Here is a 17,296-nt window from a genome sequence, read left to right as displayed (position 1 = left end):
TGCCTGGATTCCCTTTAACATTCGGGACCTCTGTAGATTGTAGAAGCCTGAATTGGCTGACAAGATCATAAAACATTCGAACTGAGAATTTTAATTAACCGAATCGGGTCATACCTGATTTGGATGTTGGAGACCATAGTACAAGCCATTGTGCAAAAATTCAGCCCAATCCGATAAGATGTGCCCTATAACTACTCATGTAGTAAAATCCGGAGAAATTCGTTTATATAGGAGCTGTATCAGGTCATGGGCCAATTTAGACCATATTTAAACCAAATGTTGAAGGTTATAGGAAAAGTCATTATGCAAAATATCAGCCAAATCGAATAAGAATTTCACCCTCAAAAGCCTAAAGAACTATAATTGGAAGCTATATTAGGTTATGGATCAATATTGACCACAGTTGTTGAAAGTCATAACAAAACACCACGTTTATATATCAGTCAAAACGGATGGTAATTGAGGCTCAAGTAGTCAAATCGGGAGATCGGTTTATATGGCAGCTATATCAAAACATGGATCGATTTGGTCCATTTATAATCCCAACCGACATAATACACTTAAAAGAAGTATTTGTGAAAAATTTCAAGCGTCTTGCTTTACCCCTTCAGGGCATGCTTTCGACAGACCGACAGAGAGATCTACAACAATAAAAAGTATTTGTGCAAAGTTTTGAATGGCTAGTTTTATTCGAGGCCACCATAGTGCAGAGGTAAGTTAGCATGTCCGCCTATGACGCTGAACACCTGGGTTCTTATCCTGGCAAGAACACCAAACTAGTAAAAGGGTGCTAAGTTCGGCCGGGCCGAATATAAGGTTATAGACTGATTTGGACCGCACTTGGCACAGTTGTTGGAAGTCGTAAAAGAACACCGCATGCAAAATTTCAGCCAAATCGGACAAAAACTGTGCTTTGCAAGGTCTGAAGAAGTCAAATAGGCAGATCTGTTACAGATGGGAGCTGTATCAGGTTAAATAAATACTTTGTACAGTTGTTGAAAGTCAAAGCAGCACATTACGTGCTAAATTTCAGTGAAATCGGGAGATCGGTTTTTATGGAAGCTATATCAGGTTATATACCGATTTTAACCATACTTAGTACAACTCTTGGATGTCATAACAGAACATTTCATGCAAAATTTTAGCCAAATCGGGCAAAAATTGTAGCTTCCAGGGGCACAAGAAGTCATATCGAGAAATCGGTTTATATGGGAGCTTTATCAGATTATAGACCAATTCGGACTATAATTAACACAGTTAGTGGAAGTCGTAAAAGAACACTATCTGCAAAATTTTAGCCTAATCCGACAAATGTTGAGGCTTTCAGGGGCTCAAAAAGTTAATTCGGGAGATCGGTGTATATGAAACCCATATCAGGTTATAGACCGATTTGAATCATAGCACAGTTTTTGGAAGTCGTAATACAGTTTTTGGAAGTCGTAACAGAACACTATCTGCAAAATTTCAGTCAAATCGGACAAAATTGCAGCTTGTAAGAGCTCAAGAAGGCAAATCGGGAGATTGGTTTATATGGGAGCTATATCAGGTTGTAGACCGATTTTGACCGTAACACATTTGTTGAAAGTCGTAATTGCAACAATTTAGCAAAATCAGATAAAAATTGTGGCTTCCAGTGGCTCAAGAAGTCAAATCGGGAGATCAGTTTATGTGGGAGCTATACCAGATTATAGACCGATTTGAACCATACTTGGCACAGTTGTTAAAAGTGATGCCAGAACATTATATGCAAATCGGATAAAAATTTTAGCTTCCTGGGGCTCAATAAGTCAAATCGGGAAATCGGTTTATATGGGAGCTATATCAGGTTTTAGACCGATTTGAACCATACTTAGCACAGTTGTTGGAACTCACATTAGAACACTATCTGGAAAATTTCAGCCAAACCGGACAAAAATTGGAGCTTGTCAGGGCTCAGGAAATCAATTCGGGAGATCAGTTTATATGGGAGCTATATCAGGTTATAGACCGAATTGGACCGTATTTAGCACAGTTGTTGGAAGTCATAACAGAATACTATACGCAAAATTTTTGCCAATCGGACAAAAATTGCGGCTTCCAGGGCCTCAAGAAATCAAATCGGGAGATCGATTTATATGGGAGCTATATCTAAATCTGAATTGTTATGACCCAATTACAATCCCCAACAACCTAGATCAATGGTAAGTATCTGTGCAAAATTTCAAGCGGCTAGCTTTACGCGATCGACCGCTATCGTGATTTCGACAGACGGACGGACATGGCTAAATCGACTCAGAATGTCGAAAAGGTCAAGAATATATACACTTTATAGGGTTTTAGAAGAATGTTTCGAGGTGTTACAAACGGAATGTCTAGATATATATACCCCTAACCTATGGTGGTGGCTTTAAAAAAAAATTGTCAGCAGTGGCTATCCCCTCTGGCAACATTTGTAAGGTACTTTGCCATGTAAAAACTTCTCCACAAAGAGGTATCGCTCTGCGGCACTCCGTTCGGACTTGGCTACAAAAATGAGGCCCCTTATCATTGAGCTTAAACTTGAATCAGACAGCATTCGGTGATATGTGAGAAATTTGCCCCTGTTCCTTTATAAAATGTTAAGGGGTAAACTGCTTTGCTGTTTTACTCGTTCAAAATTTTGTATGAGTTCGGCAGACGGACAGACTTGACTAGATGGACTTAAAATTTCATGCCGATCATGAAATACTTTATAGGGTATTAGACCAATATTTGCAAGTGTTACAAACGGAATGACAAAGTTGATGTACCTCCCTTGAATGATGATAAAGGTATATGTCGAAGTGAGCCTTCTTCAAAAATACTTATTCTCTCACAAATGTTTCCCATATTTATCAGTATTTCAGATATTTGCCTCTGATTAAATAACCCGTTGCTTTCATTTCTTCAACGTATGTACCTCAGCATTAAAAATCAGCCATGTCTTCAAACCCCTATTTGATTAAGCTAGGTAGTTGATTGCTCCAATTCGTACCAGGTTATCCGTTGACGATGTTTTTTCTTTGCAAGTTAGCTGCTGTATGGTGAATTTGTAATAATATTCCGCCCAAAAGTATGCTAAATAATTCTACAATATTTTCTAAGACATTTTATGACTTTTTTTACTGTCTTCGTTTCATGGACACGTTGTTACCATATGAGACATTTCATGTATTTTATGATACATAGATGGAAATAAGGTGGGTCGTAAATAGAGTGTTTCCGTTAAAGAAAAGTTGCGTGTAACGCGTGAGTCATTCGATTAGTGAGTGAGATCCGAATTCAATCACATAACACTACACGAACTGAACAGCACACACGATTCACCCTAAAACTAAGTATTTCTTCGTCCAGCTCGAGATCATATGCAATGCTTTCTATTCCAAGAATAGCAAAGCAAAGAACTTATAAAAGTCAGGCAAGCGTGCTGTTTTCGAAACACTGTTGGATCGCAATTTCGGATATGCCATGTATCTTCATCAACACCTGTGTCATATTGATTAAGGTGCCCTACATACCCAACGACTATTGAGTACGGTGTAGAGCACGCTTTTGTTTTGAAACAGGGCTCAATGTGTCCTTTAACTCTCCTAAGCGCAGTAAGAGAAAAGAAAGCCAAAATTAGGGCTTTTATTCCGATACAAATTCTAAGAATAAAAAAAAATACCAACATTGCCAAACTCTTTTCGTTGTGCACTTGAACATTCATTGAATGATAAGAATGCGAGGAACTGCTGCCGTTGGAACAGTCTTGGATTGACGGAAGTCTGAAATTGCCATTTGGAAGTTCATGCATCGCGGATGGCTCAATGCTTCCAAGCAAATGATCGCCTGTTTTTTCGGAATAACTAGACGTGCCGCAATCATAATACTAGATCAACGCAGAACAGTCAATTCTGAGTGGTACACAACAGCCCCGAAGACGGATCACTCTTCACCACGACAATACCAGCTCTCACACATCGACTCAAACAACTGATTTTTTGGGCACTCAAAACATCCATCTGATGAGTCATCTGCCGTATAGTCCTGAATTGGCATCGAATGGCTTCTTTTTATTCCCGTACGTAAAAAATAAAATGAGAGGTCAACGTTTTTCGACACCTAAAGAAGCGGTTGATGCGTTCAAAGTCAGTGATCGCACAACAGCCGATCACTGACTTATGTGTATGACCACAGTGGCGTGGGGCGGATTAATATGGCCAGCAAAGTACTTCTTCAGCATTACAGAAGAGTAAATCCGCTCTTACAAAGAAAAAAAAAACGCAAAAATTTTTAATTAAAAATTTAATTAAACGTTTTCAAATAAAAAAATTAATTGATTCAATAATTTTTTAATTGAATATGAATTGATTTTCAGTTACAGTCGTGATTGAAATTATTGCCACTTTCGATTAAAAAATTAATTGATTCAATCAATTTTGTAATTGAATCTGAAAATTTTTTCAATCACAATCGTGGTTGAAAATTTTGTATTACTCAATTTAAAAATTAATTGGTTCAATCATTTTTTAACCGAAAACATTTTCAAATATGGTGATTAAAAAATTCAATTTAAGGCTATTTTGTTCCCTGCAATATTAAGGGAAGGAAATTTCAAAGAGCTATACGACCCGCATTTTGACAAATTTATAGCAATACCATGGCAGCCGGTTCTACGTGCCCGTGAATTAGCCCGATGAAGTCCTTCATCGGCCAAAGGCCGCTGCCTCTGTGCACAACACACTGCTACGACAACAACAACACATCTATAGGGCATCCTACTCGACATACGAAATTTTTTGGAGAACCCCCGCGGAGGATTTTTTTTATACGAGTGCCTATGTACCTTTGCCCAAAATATGTTCCACAACTTCATATTCCAATACGTAAACATCTGTATACCAAATATATTTTCAAAAAATGTGGAATAATTTTTTAATTGAATCAATTAATAAATTGAAAATTACAAAAATTTCAATAATTTTGTTAATTTGATCGATTAAAAAATTAAATGAAAATTTTAAAAATTTCAATAACTTTTAATTGGATCAATTAAAAAATTTAATTGAAAATTCCTATAATTTCAATAATTTTTGAATTGAATATGTAATTTTTTCAACTGAAAAAATTTTCAATTACTTTTTCAACAAGTAACAAAGCGTTTAGTTCGGCCGGGCCGAAGGGCCTAACGCAACTCACTGCCCCAAATTTCAGAGAAATCGAAAAATAAATGAGCCATTTATGGGTCCAAAACCTTAAATCGAGAGATCGGTCTATATGACAGCTACATCCAAATCTGGACCGATCTGGGCCAAATTGAAGAAGGAAGTCGACTGGCCTTACACAATTCACTGTCCCAAATTTCAGCAAAATAAGATAATAAATGTGGCTAAATCGGAGGATTGGTCTATATGAGGGCTATATCAAGATATAGTCTGATATAGCCAATCTTCGAACTTAACCTGCTTATGAACAAAAAAAAAAAAAAGGATCTGTGCAAAGTTTCAGCTCACTATTTCTATTTTCAAAGTCTGTAGCGTGATTTCAACAGAAAGACGGACGGACACGGCTAGATCGTCTTAGATTTTTACGCTGATCAAGAATATATATACTTTATAGGGTCGGAACTGGAAATGGATATTTCGATGTGTTGCAAACGGAATGACAAAATGAATATACCCCCATCCTTCGGTGGTGGGTATAAAAATGTCATAAATATTTTAATTGGATAAATTAAAAATTTTTTTGATTTGATCGATTAAAAATTAATTGAAAATTTCAATAATTCTTAAAATAGATCAATTAAAAAATTAATTGAAAATTTCTCAAATTTCAATAATTTTTTTAATTGAATATGTAATTTTTTTTAATTTAAAATGATTTTCAATTACTTTTTCAAAAACGTTGATTGATATTTATCATATTCGTAATTGAAGTGGCCTCAATTAAAAAATTAATCGGATCAATTAATTTCGTGATTGAACCCGATCTTTATTTTTTTCTGTGTACAATTCAATAAAGTAAACTTCAAAAAATTCTCTTCAAATACAAATCAATAATACCTTTAAGTCGTCTTATTTCGTGTAGACAGACCCATATACTCTTTGTGATATTTAGTGGTATTTCTTAAACATGTCCGTCCAGCCGTCTGCATGTCTGTCTGTCGACACGTAATGTCTTTTCAGTAAATATAAGGGAAACGGAAGCACTGCCGTTTGGTTGATTATATTGGCCTGTAGTAGTGATGGTGGCCAAGGAAAAAAAAAACAAAAATTAAGGCATGTAAATAAACAACCACGAATTTCTAGATTCGTGTTGAGCTGCTTTCAGAAATTGTTGAAAGAAGGTCAAAACTAACAAACCCATCAATGTTGTATGTCTTTCAAGAGAACTGAAAAACGAAAACTAGAACTTTGCTCTAAAAAGTTGTAACATGAATAACAAAATTTGAATAACCTCGGAGAATTGAAAATTTATGAAGGCAGGCCCCTGGGAAAAAAATGTAAAAGTGCAATGACCAATTCTGGCCCCTAGAAACAAGAAATCTATTAGGACATACAATAGGAGCTAAAGGAAGGATGAATTTTGAGGTGAATTAAAATAAAACTTGACAAATAGCCACTTATTTCATTTAGAATTAGAACTAAATGATTGACTTCTTGTTTTGTACCTTCACCTTATTTCATTTTTTGAAGTGTTTATCTTGGCCCATCATTTTCAAACTTTGTTATCAATAATTTGAAAACAGTAGAACACGCCTCTGCAGACAATGACAGCCCAATTGAGGTGGTAACTGCTGCAGTTATTGCAGTAGCAAGTGGCAATTTGCTTTCCGCCAATATAGGAGTTGTTCTAGAAATTGCCTCACAAGGTTGCTAAACAACCAAACCAAGCCAAACAAAAACAAAATAAAAGTGTATTAAAACAACAAACGTAGGTACTTCATGAAAATAAACGAATATCAAAATATTTTCTTTCATTTGGAATTCAACAGACATTCCTTTGAACTCTACCCCAATGTGATTTTTAATGACATGGAAGGGAATAATAAATACTGGCATGAATGCCTTCACAATACAAAACTTCCTTAACCTGGGGATGAGATTCATAATAGAGTGGGACATAGTTGAATGCAAAACAAAAAAAAAACAAGTTTTTGGTAGGTCTAAGATTACAATATTGACTCGTTGAAATTATGAAGTAAATAGGAAAGGTAAACCTTATACGAGTTAAGTTTATCTTTTCTATTTACTTCACTTTTTAATGTAGGATTGTTGCAATTTGCTATTTTAATATTTGTACTACTAACTCAGACCCACACTAATATCTTAATATCTGTGAAACTAACACGAATATTAAATATTTAATAAATATTAATATTAATCAATATGCATACGTTATGTGGCTTTTTTAGAACTACAAAAGGGCTTATTAATGAAAAAAATCCATTTACGACTTATTTATGACAAAATTTACAGCTTATTCGTAATAATTAGGAAAACTTTTTGAAATATTGGGCCAGCATGTGCGGTAGGAAGTGATTTACAACTTGTCTAATTTCCTATGAAATTTCGAGACTTCCAACTTTTTCAAGCACACATATCGGTTTTGTTATAAGGACTCTGTCTAAAATTATTTGTAATTAATTTCTGCCTGACGAATACTACACCAGAAAGAAGACATGATAGTGGAAATATTAATGATTATGTCATTTAAGTTGAAAGGAGCTAAGAATCTAATAACAGCAATGTAAAGACATTTAGTTTTTAGATGTCAATGACCGAATATGTCTATGTCATCAATAGTAAAATATTGAAATTTAGTGTTTAATGAAAATCTTATTTGAGGCCACCCTGTTAACATGTCCTCCTACGACGCCTAACTCCTGGGTTTGAATCGTGAAGAGAACATCCGAAAAATGTTCAGCGGTGGATATTCCTTTTAAATGCTGGCAACATTTTGAGGTATTAAGTCTTGTAGAACACTCTCCTCAACAATGAGTTATTAATTGATATGTGGTGGCCTCCTGTTCCTTATCGGAATTTTCTTTATCGAAATTTTTAGATTTTTGTACCCACCACCTCGAAATATTAAACTAGGACCCCATAAAGTATATACATTATTGATCGTCTCGAAATTCTGGTTCGAACTAGCCATGTCCGTCCGCCCGTCCATCTGTCAAAATAACGATAGCGGTCGAATGCGTAGAGCTGGCCGCTTGAAATTTTGCACAGATACTTTATATTGATGTAGGTCGTTGGGGATTGTAAATGGGCCATATCAATTCAGATTTGGATATAGCTCCCTAATAAACCGATCTCTCGATTTGATTTCTTGAGCCCCTGGAAGCCGCAATTTTTGCCCGATTTGGCTGAAATTTTGGAAGTAGTGGTCTGTTATGACTTTCAACAACTGTGCTAAGTACGGTCCAAATCGGTCTATAACTTAATATAGCTCCCATGTAAACCGGTCTCTTTATCATCCTTGTTCGGTTCCTAGAAGCTTTAATTTTTGCTGGTTTGACAGAAGTTTGGTATATAGAATAAAATTATGCCCTGCAACAAAATTAGTTTTGTATACATTTTTAGCGGAATCCATGGTGGTGAGTTCCCAAGATTCGGCCCGGCCGAACTAAGCACGCTTTTTTTGTTTTTTTTTTTATGTAAAAACAAAAACAAGAAAAAGCGTGCCTACCTACCCTATTCCTAAGCTTCAGGAAATTGAGGTCAATAGGCGACTTATTGATGTTGTATTCTGCAGGGACTTGATGGTTATTTCGGAGTGGGGGGTGGACTGTATAGAGTTGATTTTATTATAAGAATGACTCGGTGCATCAGGCGCCCCGGTTGCCGAATTGGTCGCCAGCTCGGATTACCATTGCGGAGGTCGTGGGTTTGATTCCCACCAGAGGCGTTGGTCTGTCGCTAATGTGGTCTCCCAATGGACTTATAATTGTCTAAATGAGCTGTAAAGGACTGCCACTCTTACATAATCCTAACCCATGATTCGGTGCTGTTGTTCTCTCACAAATGATTCACTGACCCAATACGTTAGTCATTATCTATCGGCGGTGTGAGTATTGAACAGTCAGTTGCTATGATTGTTCGGAGGACACAATGTTATGTCCGTTGGTTAAAACATGCCTAGGCTTAGGCTTTTTTTAAACGATACGAAATGTATTTAACTGATCTGATCAATAGTTATACAACCTACGTCCGTCATGCCGAAGATGGGATATATTTCTCACATATAAGGAAGGCCTTCAAAGTCCTCCTTGGTATTGATTAGCGGTGGAAGGGTTTCCAACTCTCATGTCTCCCTTGAGCAGCTTTGGAATGTGGGCAGCATGGTTCTGTTTTATCGTTACTTTCATGATCTTTGGTTCGCTGAGATGCGTCTTCTTATCTCAGAGGTAAGGAGGGTTGTCAGGACTACAAAACTTTCTAGGAACGCACAACGCTTTCTAATCGATGGGCCGGTTGACCGAACCTTACCGGAAAATTTCGTTTTTCGCCCGAAAAGAACGAACATAAAATCGGCGATCAGCTAGTGTATTGCCCAGTACCTACAACATCCAAAAGTTTAGGTTAGGTCTAAGTGACAGTCTGCTATTAGACTCACTTAGACGTTTGCGTCCATGATGATAGCACAGGAACAGGAAAAGGAAGATGCCTTCTAGTTCATACCATTGAGCCATCCAGGTCACTTAAAAAACCCCGAAATTTCACATCCGCTAAATCCGACAAATTTTCAAAGAAATGAAAACCTAAGGTGGAACAACTCCTGACTTCCATTGCGGGATACACACACAGCAGATGTTCTATAGTCTTTTTTTTCCTCGACGTCGTTACTTGCAACCTTCAGTCTAACAGCATGTTTTCTGATCAGACTCTGACCTGTCCTAACGAAGACAATGAGACGTCTGTTCTATTGGGTTGCCCAAAAAGTAATTGCGGATTTTTCATATAGTCTGCGTTGATAAATTTTTTCACAGCTTGTGACTCTGTAATTGCATTCTTTCTTCTGTCAGTTATCAGCTGTTACTTTTAGCTTGCTTTAGAAAAAAAGTGTAAAAAAAGTATATTTGATTAAAGTTCATTCTAAGTTTTATTAAAAATGCATTTACTTTCTTTTAAAAAATCCGCAATTACTTTTTGGGCAACCCAATAGCTAGCGACAGCAAAGCTGTAGACCTCTGCAAGTCTAGATTAGGCCAAATTGTTTTCGATTGTTCACAATCCCCCCTTTATGACCATCTTTCATTCGTTTCCCTTCGGGCCTGATCCTGAACACTTAGCCTACATGTCGCTAGAGGCATACCCACTCTACGATTTCCTGGGATATCTAAGTGGCCCGGCACCAAGAACAGTTGAATTTTTAACTTTTGAGCCATTTCGTTGAGAGATATGCGACAGTGGAGGTCGGTTTTAGTGTTGAGAAATACGTTCTCCAGAGATATAATGGCTACCTGGCTGTCTGAGAAGATATTTATGACAGCTGTCGTTATGACATTATATCTTAACCATTACACCACTTTACAATTATAGGCAAGGTTCTTCGCTTGATACACAGTACAGTGGCAGGTAACCTTGTCGACATGACCAATCCTAGTTATTCAGGGTACACCCCAAAGCTCACCTGGTCGTCTAGTTTGAAACTATCCGTATAGAAGTCTATGTTATTTCTTTTATCAGTAATATCGTTGTTCGTATCGTTTCTATCAGGAATAGTCCCATTACAATACATAATCACTAGATTTGAATTTTCATATTAAATCTGTTAGAACATAGACAATAAAGAAAAAATGTGTGTTTTTTACAGTTCATCGTATCCCGAATCGAAACTCATTCTAGCGACACATAGCTATGGTAGCCGGTTTCGAACAAAGGCCCTGGACACCTACCGTAAGACGTGGACAAATTGCTGCTGAAACCTCGACACCTGGACCAGCAGCAGTAGCTTTACCCAATTTAATAGGTAAATGGCCATGCAAATATCGAAATACTAATTACTCAATTACTCCTATTCTTAAAGGTACAAAATTACTTGATTCCCGCAAGCAAGCTGCCCCCTCCTTTACCTTCGGACAAAAACATCGCCAGACCGTTCATTCCTTGGGCGAAGGACCAGCCAAGTACAACGTAACCGGTTTAGGCAGCAAGGGCAAGGATACACCACCAGCGGCCACCCTACAAAGTCGCCATAAAGAAATGTCGAAATTTTGCACCCCAGCACCTGGCGAATATGATGTGGACAAGGCCGTAAAGGCGGTCAAACAGTCAACGGCCAAATATACATTTGGTCAAAAATTGGCCATGGACAAATTGAATACCACACCAGGTAAGTAAATGGGGTTTCACTCTAAATCCATCGGTGTCATCACAAAGGGGGAATGAGAAAATATAGTTTATTTGAAAACACCAATCATATTGAAAGTGGCACATACATAAAATTGGAATGGATGGGTGTTGGGGTTAGTGTTATTGCTTCTGTTTACTGTCTGTCTATCGTCCATACATTTGTAAATGTCGTCGTCCATCATCTACAACATCCTTATGAGTGTGCGTTTAATGTCTTGACCACTTAAACACCCGGAGCCACCTGGCATACAGCAATTACATTTGCTTGGCTCTTAACATCATACCATCATGTACATATATTTCTAGCAGTGTACACACGCATATGAATATCAGAAACCTTGGCGTTTATCACATTTCTCATCAGCTCTTTATTTCTTAATTTGTATCTATCCAATCATATTTTCAAGTAAACTTTCAATTCAAGGTAACTTTCAAATGTCTTGCAATCGTACATACAAGTATTATTATATACCCAACTGTAGATCGGTAGTTAGGTGCAGTAGTACCAGTAGATCTCAATAGAATTTCTTGGCACTTGAGAATGATGATATTCTGCAATTTTATTAGTAAACCAACATGATTAGCTATTTTTTTAATATATGAAAATTAATAATATTGTTTTTAATTTTCTCTCTTTTTATACAACCAAATCCTTCCCGTTTTCTTACTCCACTTGGCCATGTGTCCAAATTATTCCATTCCTTTTAGGTCCAAATCATTATCGGGTAGTTCCACTCGATGTGATCAAACCCCGTGCCCCTCAGTACACTTTTCGCATAAAGTTCAAAGTTATAGTAATTAAGACACCAGGTAAAACAAATCCATATTTCATTTTCGATATGCCGTTTTTTGTTATGTTTTCTGTTCTGTGTTAAGTGTTCTTTATGTGCTTAGTATTAGAGGTGACTACGTAAACCTATTTCAAATATTGGGCTGTGATTGGCTATTCCATTGTATATAATTCAAATGTGAATCTATCTTTGCACTGGGTGATAATATCTATCAACTCTCGGGTAGGCGTATGTCTTTCAATTAAAGGTGAAGGTTGTCCTTAGATGTTTGTTAGTATCCTTTCTATTTCTTTTTTTTCTGTGTCTTTTATAAGATTATTTATTTTAGTAACCTTAGAAAAAAAATGTTTTGATATATAAAATCTTGATTTAGGGTAGATCTAGAGGTTGCTTTTTTTAGCTACGCCATATTTAGGGCTCACATCGTCAATGGAATCCCAAAGATTTAGTAAAAACCAGTAAGGAAGGGTAGATTTCTAGTTCACATATATATGGTCGTCAGATTTTGGGTAAATTGCAATATTCCGCCTATGACGCTGAACGAATTCCTGGGTTCAAATCCTGGCGAGACCATCAGAAAAAAATTTCAGCGGTGGTTTCCCCCCCCTCGTGCTGACAACATTTTTGAGGTACTATGCCATGTAAAACTTCTCTCCAAAGAGGTGTCGCATTGCGCCACGCCTTTCAGACTCGGTTCAAAAAAGGAGGCCCCTTATCATTGATCTTAAACTTGAATCGGACTGCACTCATTAATATGTGTGAAGTTTACCCCTGTTCCTTAGTGGAATGTTCATGGGCAAAATTTCAAGGTGCTAAGTTGTCCGGGCGCATTTTGGCAGACCCCTCAAGTTGGTCAGCTCAGTATTTCGAAAATTTGTTGGGGCTGCCAAATCTTCGTTAGTGGTCGGATTTCAAAAAAATTTTTTTGAAATAAATTCCAAGAAAAAGCTATAAGATATATTTTAATAATTTTTGCTGAGTTTTGCAGACAAAAGTGTTCTTAAAAAACTAAAAATAAATTCTGTCCGAATTTTTTTACACAAATCCTCAAAATACCCCTTTTGGGCAACGATAGTTTCAAAATCGGCATTTTTTAGTAAGTTTGCTGCGGAGGCTACAAATATTGTTAGGTGCAAAAACTTTTGTTCATATTTTAAGGGGACATATGGAGTAAAATACATAAACCTAAATCGAGGATATGACCTTCAGAATTTAAGAACACGAGGGATTTTTCCATTTTTTTAATAAAAAAATTGTATATTTTGAAATACATACTCGTTTTAGTGGACATATCTTGTTCAAATTTCACTTACAAAGAATTTACAATATGGTCTCTTCACAAAAGAAAATAAAGGCTAATCAATGAAAATACTTTTTGACCAAAAAAATGCAAAAAAAAAAAATCACTTTTCCCACATTTGTTCACTTCAATATATTGGGTTGCCCAAAAAGTAATTGCGGATTTTTCATATAGTCGGCGTTGACAAATTTTTTCACAGCTTGTGACTCTGTAATTGCATTCTTTCTTCTGTCGGTTATCAGCTGTTACTTTTAGTTTGCTTTAGAAAAAATGTGTAAAAAAAGTATATTTGATTAAAGTTCATTCTAAGTTTTATTAAAAATGCATTTACTTTCTTTTAAAAAATCCGCAATTACTTTTTGGGCAACCCAATATAACATTTAACTGAACAATCAGATGTGAATCAGAAATCGTTGTAAGTTTTGGCGCGAATCCAAATCATGTATAACAAGTAAAAAGGCGTTAAGTTCGGCCGAGCCGAACTTTGCATGCCCACCACCTCGGGTATATATGTAAACCACCTTTCGTCATAATATTTGGACCATATTCGGCACGGAAATTGAGTGGTCTAATAAGTACAAGACATTGTAAAATTTTGTAGAGCAAAATATTTGTCTTTTTTGTACCTACATCCAAATAAATATAGACCGATCTGAACCATGTACGACACGGATGTCGAAAAGCTTTACATAAGTTATTGTGTAAAATTTCAGCGAAAATGGATTATAAATGCGCCATTTATGGCCCCAAAACCTCAAATCGAGAGATCGGTCCATATGGCAGCTATATCCAAATCTGGATCGATTTGAGCCGAATTGAAGAAGGTTGTCGAGGGGCCTAACATAACTCACTGTTCCAAATTTCAGCAAAATCGATAACAAATGTGGATTTTATGGGCCTAAGACCTTAAACCGAGAGATCGGTCTTTATGGCAGCTATATCCAAATCTGGACCGATCTGAGCCAAACTGAAGAAGAATGTCGAAGGGCGCATTTGTCCGGCGACATCGGACAAATGCGCCTTTTATGCGCTCAAAACTTTAAATCGAGAGATCGGTCTATATGGCAGCTATATCGAAATCTGGGTCAAATTACAGAAATATGTCGAGGGGCCTAACGCAACTCACTGTACCAAATTTTTGGCGACATCGGACAATAAATGCGCCTTTTATGGGCCCAAGACCTTAAATCGAGAGGTCGATCTATAGGCAGCTATATCAAAATCTGGACCGATCGGGGCCAAATTGAATAAGGATAACGAGAAGCTTAACACAACTCACTGTCCCAATTTTCGGCTAAATCGAATAATATATGGGGCTTTTATAGGCCGAAGACTTTAAATCGGCAGATCGGTCTATATGGACATACACCTAAACCAATTATCGGCTTGCTATGCGCTCTAAAGTAAACTCTTAAAAAAAAATTTTAAGTTAGGAATTCCGTGCTACTTACAAAATCCTTAATTGTTTTCAATACCATTTGACTAAGTTGGTTTATGTCTGATATTGTGTCTCCACCTAAGTACCGGTATCTGTTGGACGCGAAAGCTGGGCAATGACAAAGGAAATGTTCCAACGTCTCATCAGCTTCCCCGCATGCCCTACACATGCTATCACTTGCCGCACTGCTTCTACATAAGTGAGCTCGTAGTCCTATGTGTCCCGTTATGATGCCAATAGCTATACTGACCTCCTTCTTGCTTCCTTTCTGTAATAGCCTCGTCTTCTCACAATCTGGATCCCCCCATAGGATTTTCGCCGTCCTACCGACCGTTTCGCTGTTCCACAATGTTGCATGCGCATTCGTCGCCCACTCCCTTAACTCGGTCTGCGTCGACCCGAAAGGCTTCGGGTTAACCAAGTTTATTGACGACAGTCCTCTGGCCTTCACTGCCAAATCGTCTGTCCTTTCATTTCCCCCTTACTTTTGCCATCCTCAGAGAAGGCGTTAATCTCCTTCTTGCACTGCAAGACTGTTCGTGACCTTACCATCCTGGTTGTTATTGCCCTTATGGCAATTTTACTGTCGGTAAAGATGTTCACACTCGACGTCCTCGCGATAGCACCACACCACTTCACGCATTCCGTGATCGCCCGGATCTCCGCCTGCAGGACCGTATTATGGTCAGGGTTAGGTAAGAATGGCAGTCCTTTACAGAACCACTTAGACAATTTTTGTGTCCATTGTGATACCACAGTAGAGACAGAGTAAGGCCTCTGCTGGGAATAAAACTAACGACCCCTGCACTGGCAATACGAACTCGGCTACCGGGGCACCTTGGCAGAATACAAAGAAAAATTAAATTTTAAAAAGCTACTTTTGGCAAATTTATTCTATTTCGACATGCCTTCATCGCTGAGAAAAAATAAAAATTTTGTCGTATTTCAGTTAGTTTTTATAAATGAAGAAAATTGTTATAATACCTATGGTTGCCTACATTTCTTAGTATTGCAGTAATGTTCAACTCTTTAAAAAATTCTCTATTTCAACAAGTCGTTTGTTCATAATCACTCTTTGATTAGAGAAATTTTACCATGTTCCTCAATACATTGTTCGTATGAAATAAAGATGGAGGTGAATAACGTAAGAAAATAAAATTGTTCTACAGTTTAAAATATATTTTAGTAGGTGCTTATTTTTCAAAATTTACTATTTAGTTAACATGTACTTACTATTCCATTGAACCATGTAAGTCGTCCTATCAGGTAGTGGCAAATTTATTTTCTGCACTCCTAAAAGTAAAGAAATAGCATAAAAGGTTATTGAAGTTATGTATTGAATATCACGAAATCAAGTCGTAATACCAAACTTTTAAAATAGAGTAACTTCATTTACACAATGAACTTGATCCCTTGACCAACAATAGCAGCACAATTTCGATTTATTTCATAGTAAAAATACTTTCAAACATTTAGATACTTTTCCAATGTGTAGAGCATTTTAAGCCATTTTAAGTTCTATTGCATATATTTAAAAATCCAAAATTTTCAGCATAAAATATTTACACCTTCATTCATGAGTATGTTTCATATATAAAATTTTTTATTTTTAAAATCACAACTACTTTCTTCCAAAATTTTTGTAAATAAATTCACCATGCAAACTACCTTCATTAACTGCACTATGCACATGTGTGTGGTGTTTGAGTTTCTATTGCTTTAAGGCTCATTTATGATAATTAAGCTACAAATGTACAATTTGCACCTTAGATATTAGTTGTCACTTGAACAAATTGATGTTTTTAATGCCATATTGTTTTTTACAATAATTTTCTTTTCAAAATCAAAAAACCAAAAAAAAAAAATCAAAATTTTCCTGACCATGACTCTCGTTGTGTTTTTTGTACTAAATTAACCCCATTTCGAATGAAACGAAAACACACAGCGCCCAATAGCTATCGGCCCGAGAGGGTATCGTTAGTGAAAAAGAACTCACCACGCTACTCATTCGGTAGACGTACTAAAATTCACTTCGATAAGGGAACTCCAGGTAATAAAAATTAACAACAATTTCGAATAAAATATCATTTTCTTTTGGAGTTGTTTTAAGTTTTTTGTGTGTTAGGCACATTTGCTTTTTGTCTTATTAATTCATATGAACTCTTAAGTTTGCATTTTATAGGTTTTTGTATATTTTAGTTTAATTATTTTTATTTGCATTGTTTTTCTCAATCTAGCACCCGGCTCATATAGCCCTGAAAAGGCCAATTTGCACTCCACTCCAGCTTATACTATAACTGGCAAAAATTCACATGATGTGGTTGATTGCACTCCGGGTGAGTACGCAGGCACAATTTAGTACAGTTTTGATTTGATCATATATCTAACTCATTTATTTATTAGTTATTCAATGTAGTCCTATGTCATT

The 17,296-nt window shown here is 36.7% G+C and overlaps 1 protein-coding gene and 1 long non-coding RNA gene across 12 annotated transcripts in view; one reads left to right on the top strand and one right to left on the bottom strand.

Annotated features, from left to right (window-relative positions):
• The window catches only part of LOC106081664 (uncharacterized), a 124,641-nt gene that overhangs the window by 73,266 nt on the left and 34,079 nt on the right, over positions 1-17,296 (bottom strand). For both annotated transcript variants that reach the window (XR_009397508.1, XR_009397507.1), the window contains exon 2: positions 16,102-16,161. This is a non-coding gene — a long non-coding RNA (uncharacterized LOC106081664). The remainder of the gene's footprint in view (positions 1-16,101; positions 16,162-17,296) is intronic.
• The window catches only part of LOC106081662 (uncharacterized), an 89,281-nt gene that overhangs the window by 61,161 nt on the left and 10,824 nt on the right, over positions 1-17,296 (top strand). For 7 of the 10 annotated variants that reach the window (XM_013243794.2, XM_013243793.2, XM_013243802.2 and 4 more), the window contains 5 exons: positions 10,801-10,956; positions 11,014-11,319; positions 12,048-12,149; positions 16,814-16,918; positions 17,106-17,204. In XM_013243794.2, the coding sequence (XP_013099248.2) occupies positions 10,845-10,956; positions 11,014-11,319; positions 12,048-12,149; positions 16,814-16,918; positions 17,106-17,204 (724 nt within the window). In that variant the 5' untranslated portion in view covers positions 10,801-10,844. The remainder of the gene's footprint in view (positions 1-10,800; positions 10,957-11,013; positions 11,320-12,047; positions 12,150-16,813; positions 16,919-17,105; positions 17,205-17,296) is intronic. The other 3 variants (XM_013243797.2, XM_013243798.2, XM_013243801.2) reach the window with 3 other exon arrangements.

Source organism: Stomoxys calcitrans, chromosome 3, assembly GCF_963082655.1.
Source record: "Stomoxys calcitrans chromosome 3, idStoCalc2.1, whole genome shotgun sequence".
NCBI classification, from domain to species: domain Eukaryota; kingdom Metazoa; phylum Arthropoda; class Insecta; order Diptera; family Muscidae; genus Stomoxys; species Stomoxys calcitrans.
Note: the sequence above shows the minus strand (reverse complement) of the source record. Positions and strands in the feature narration are given on the sequence as shown.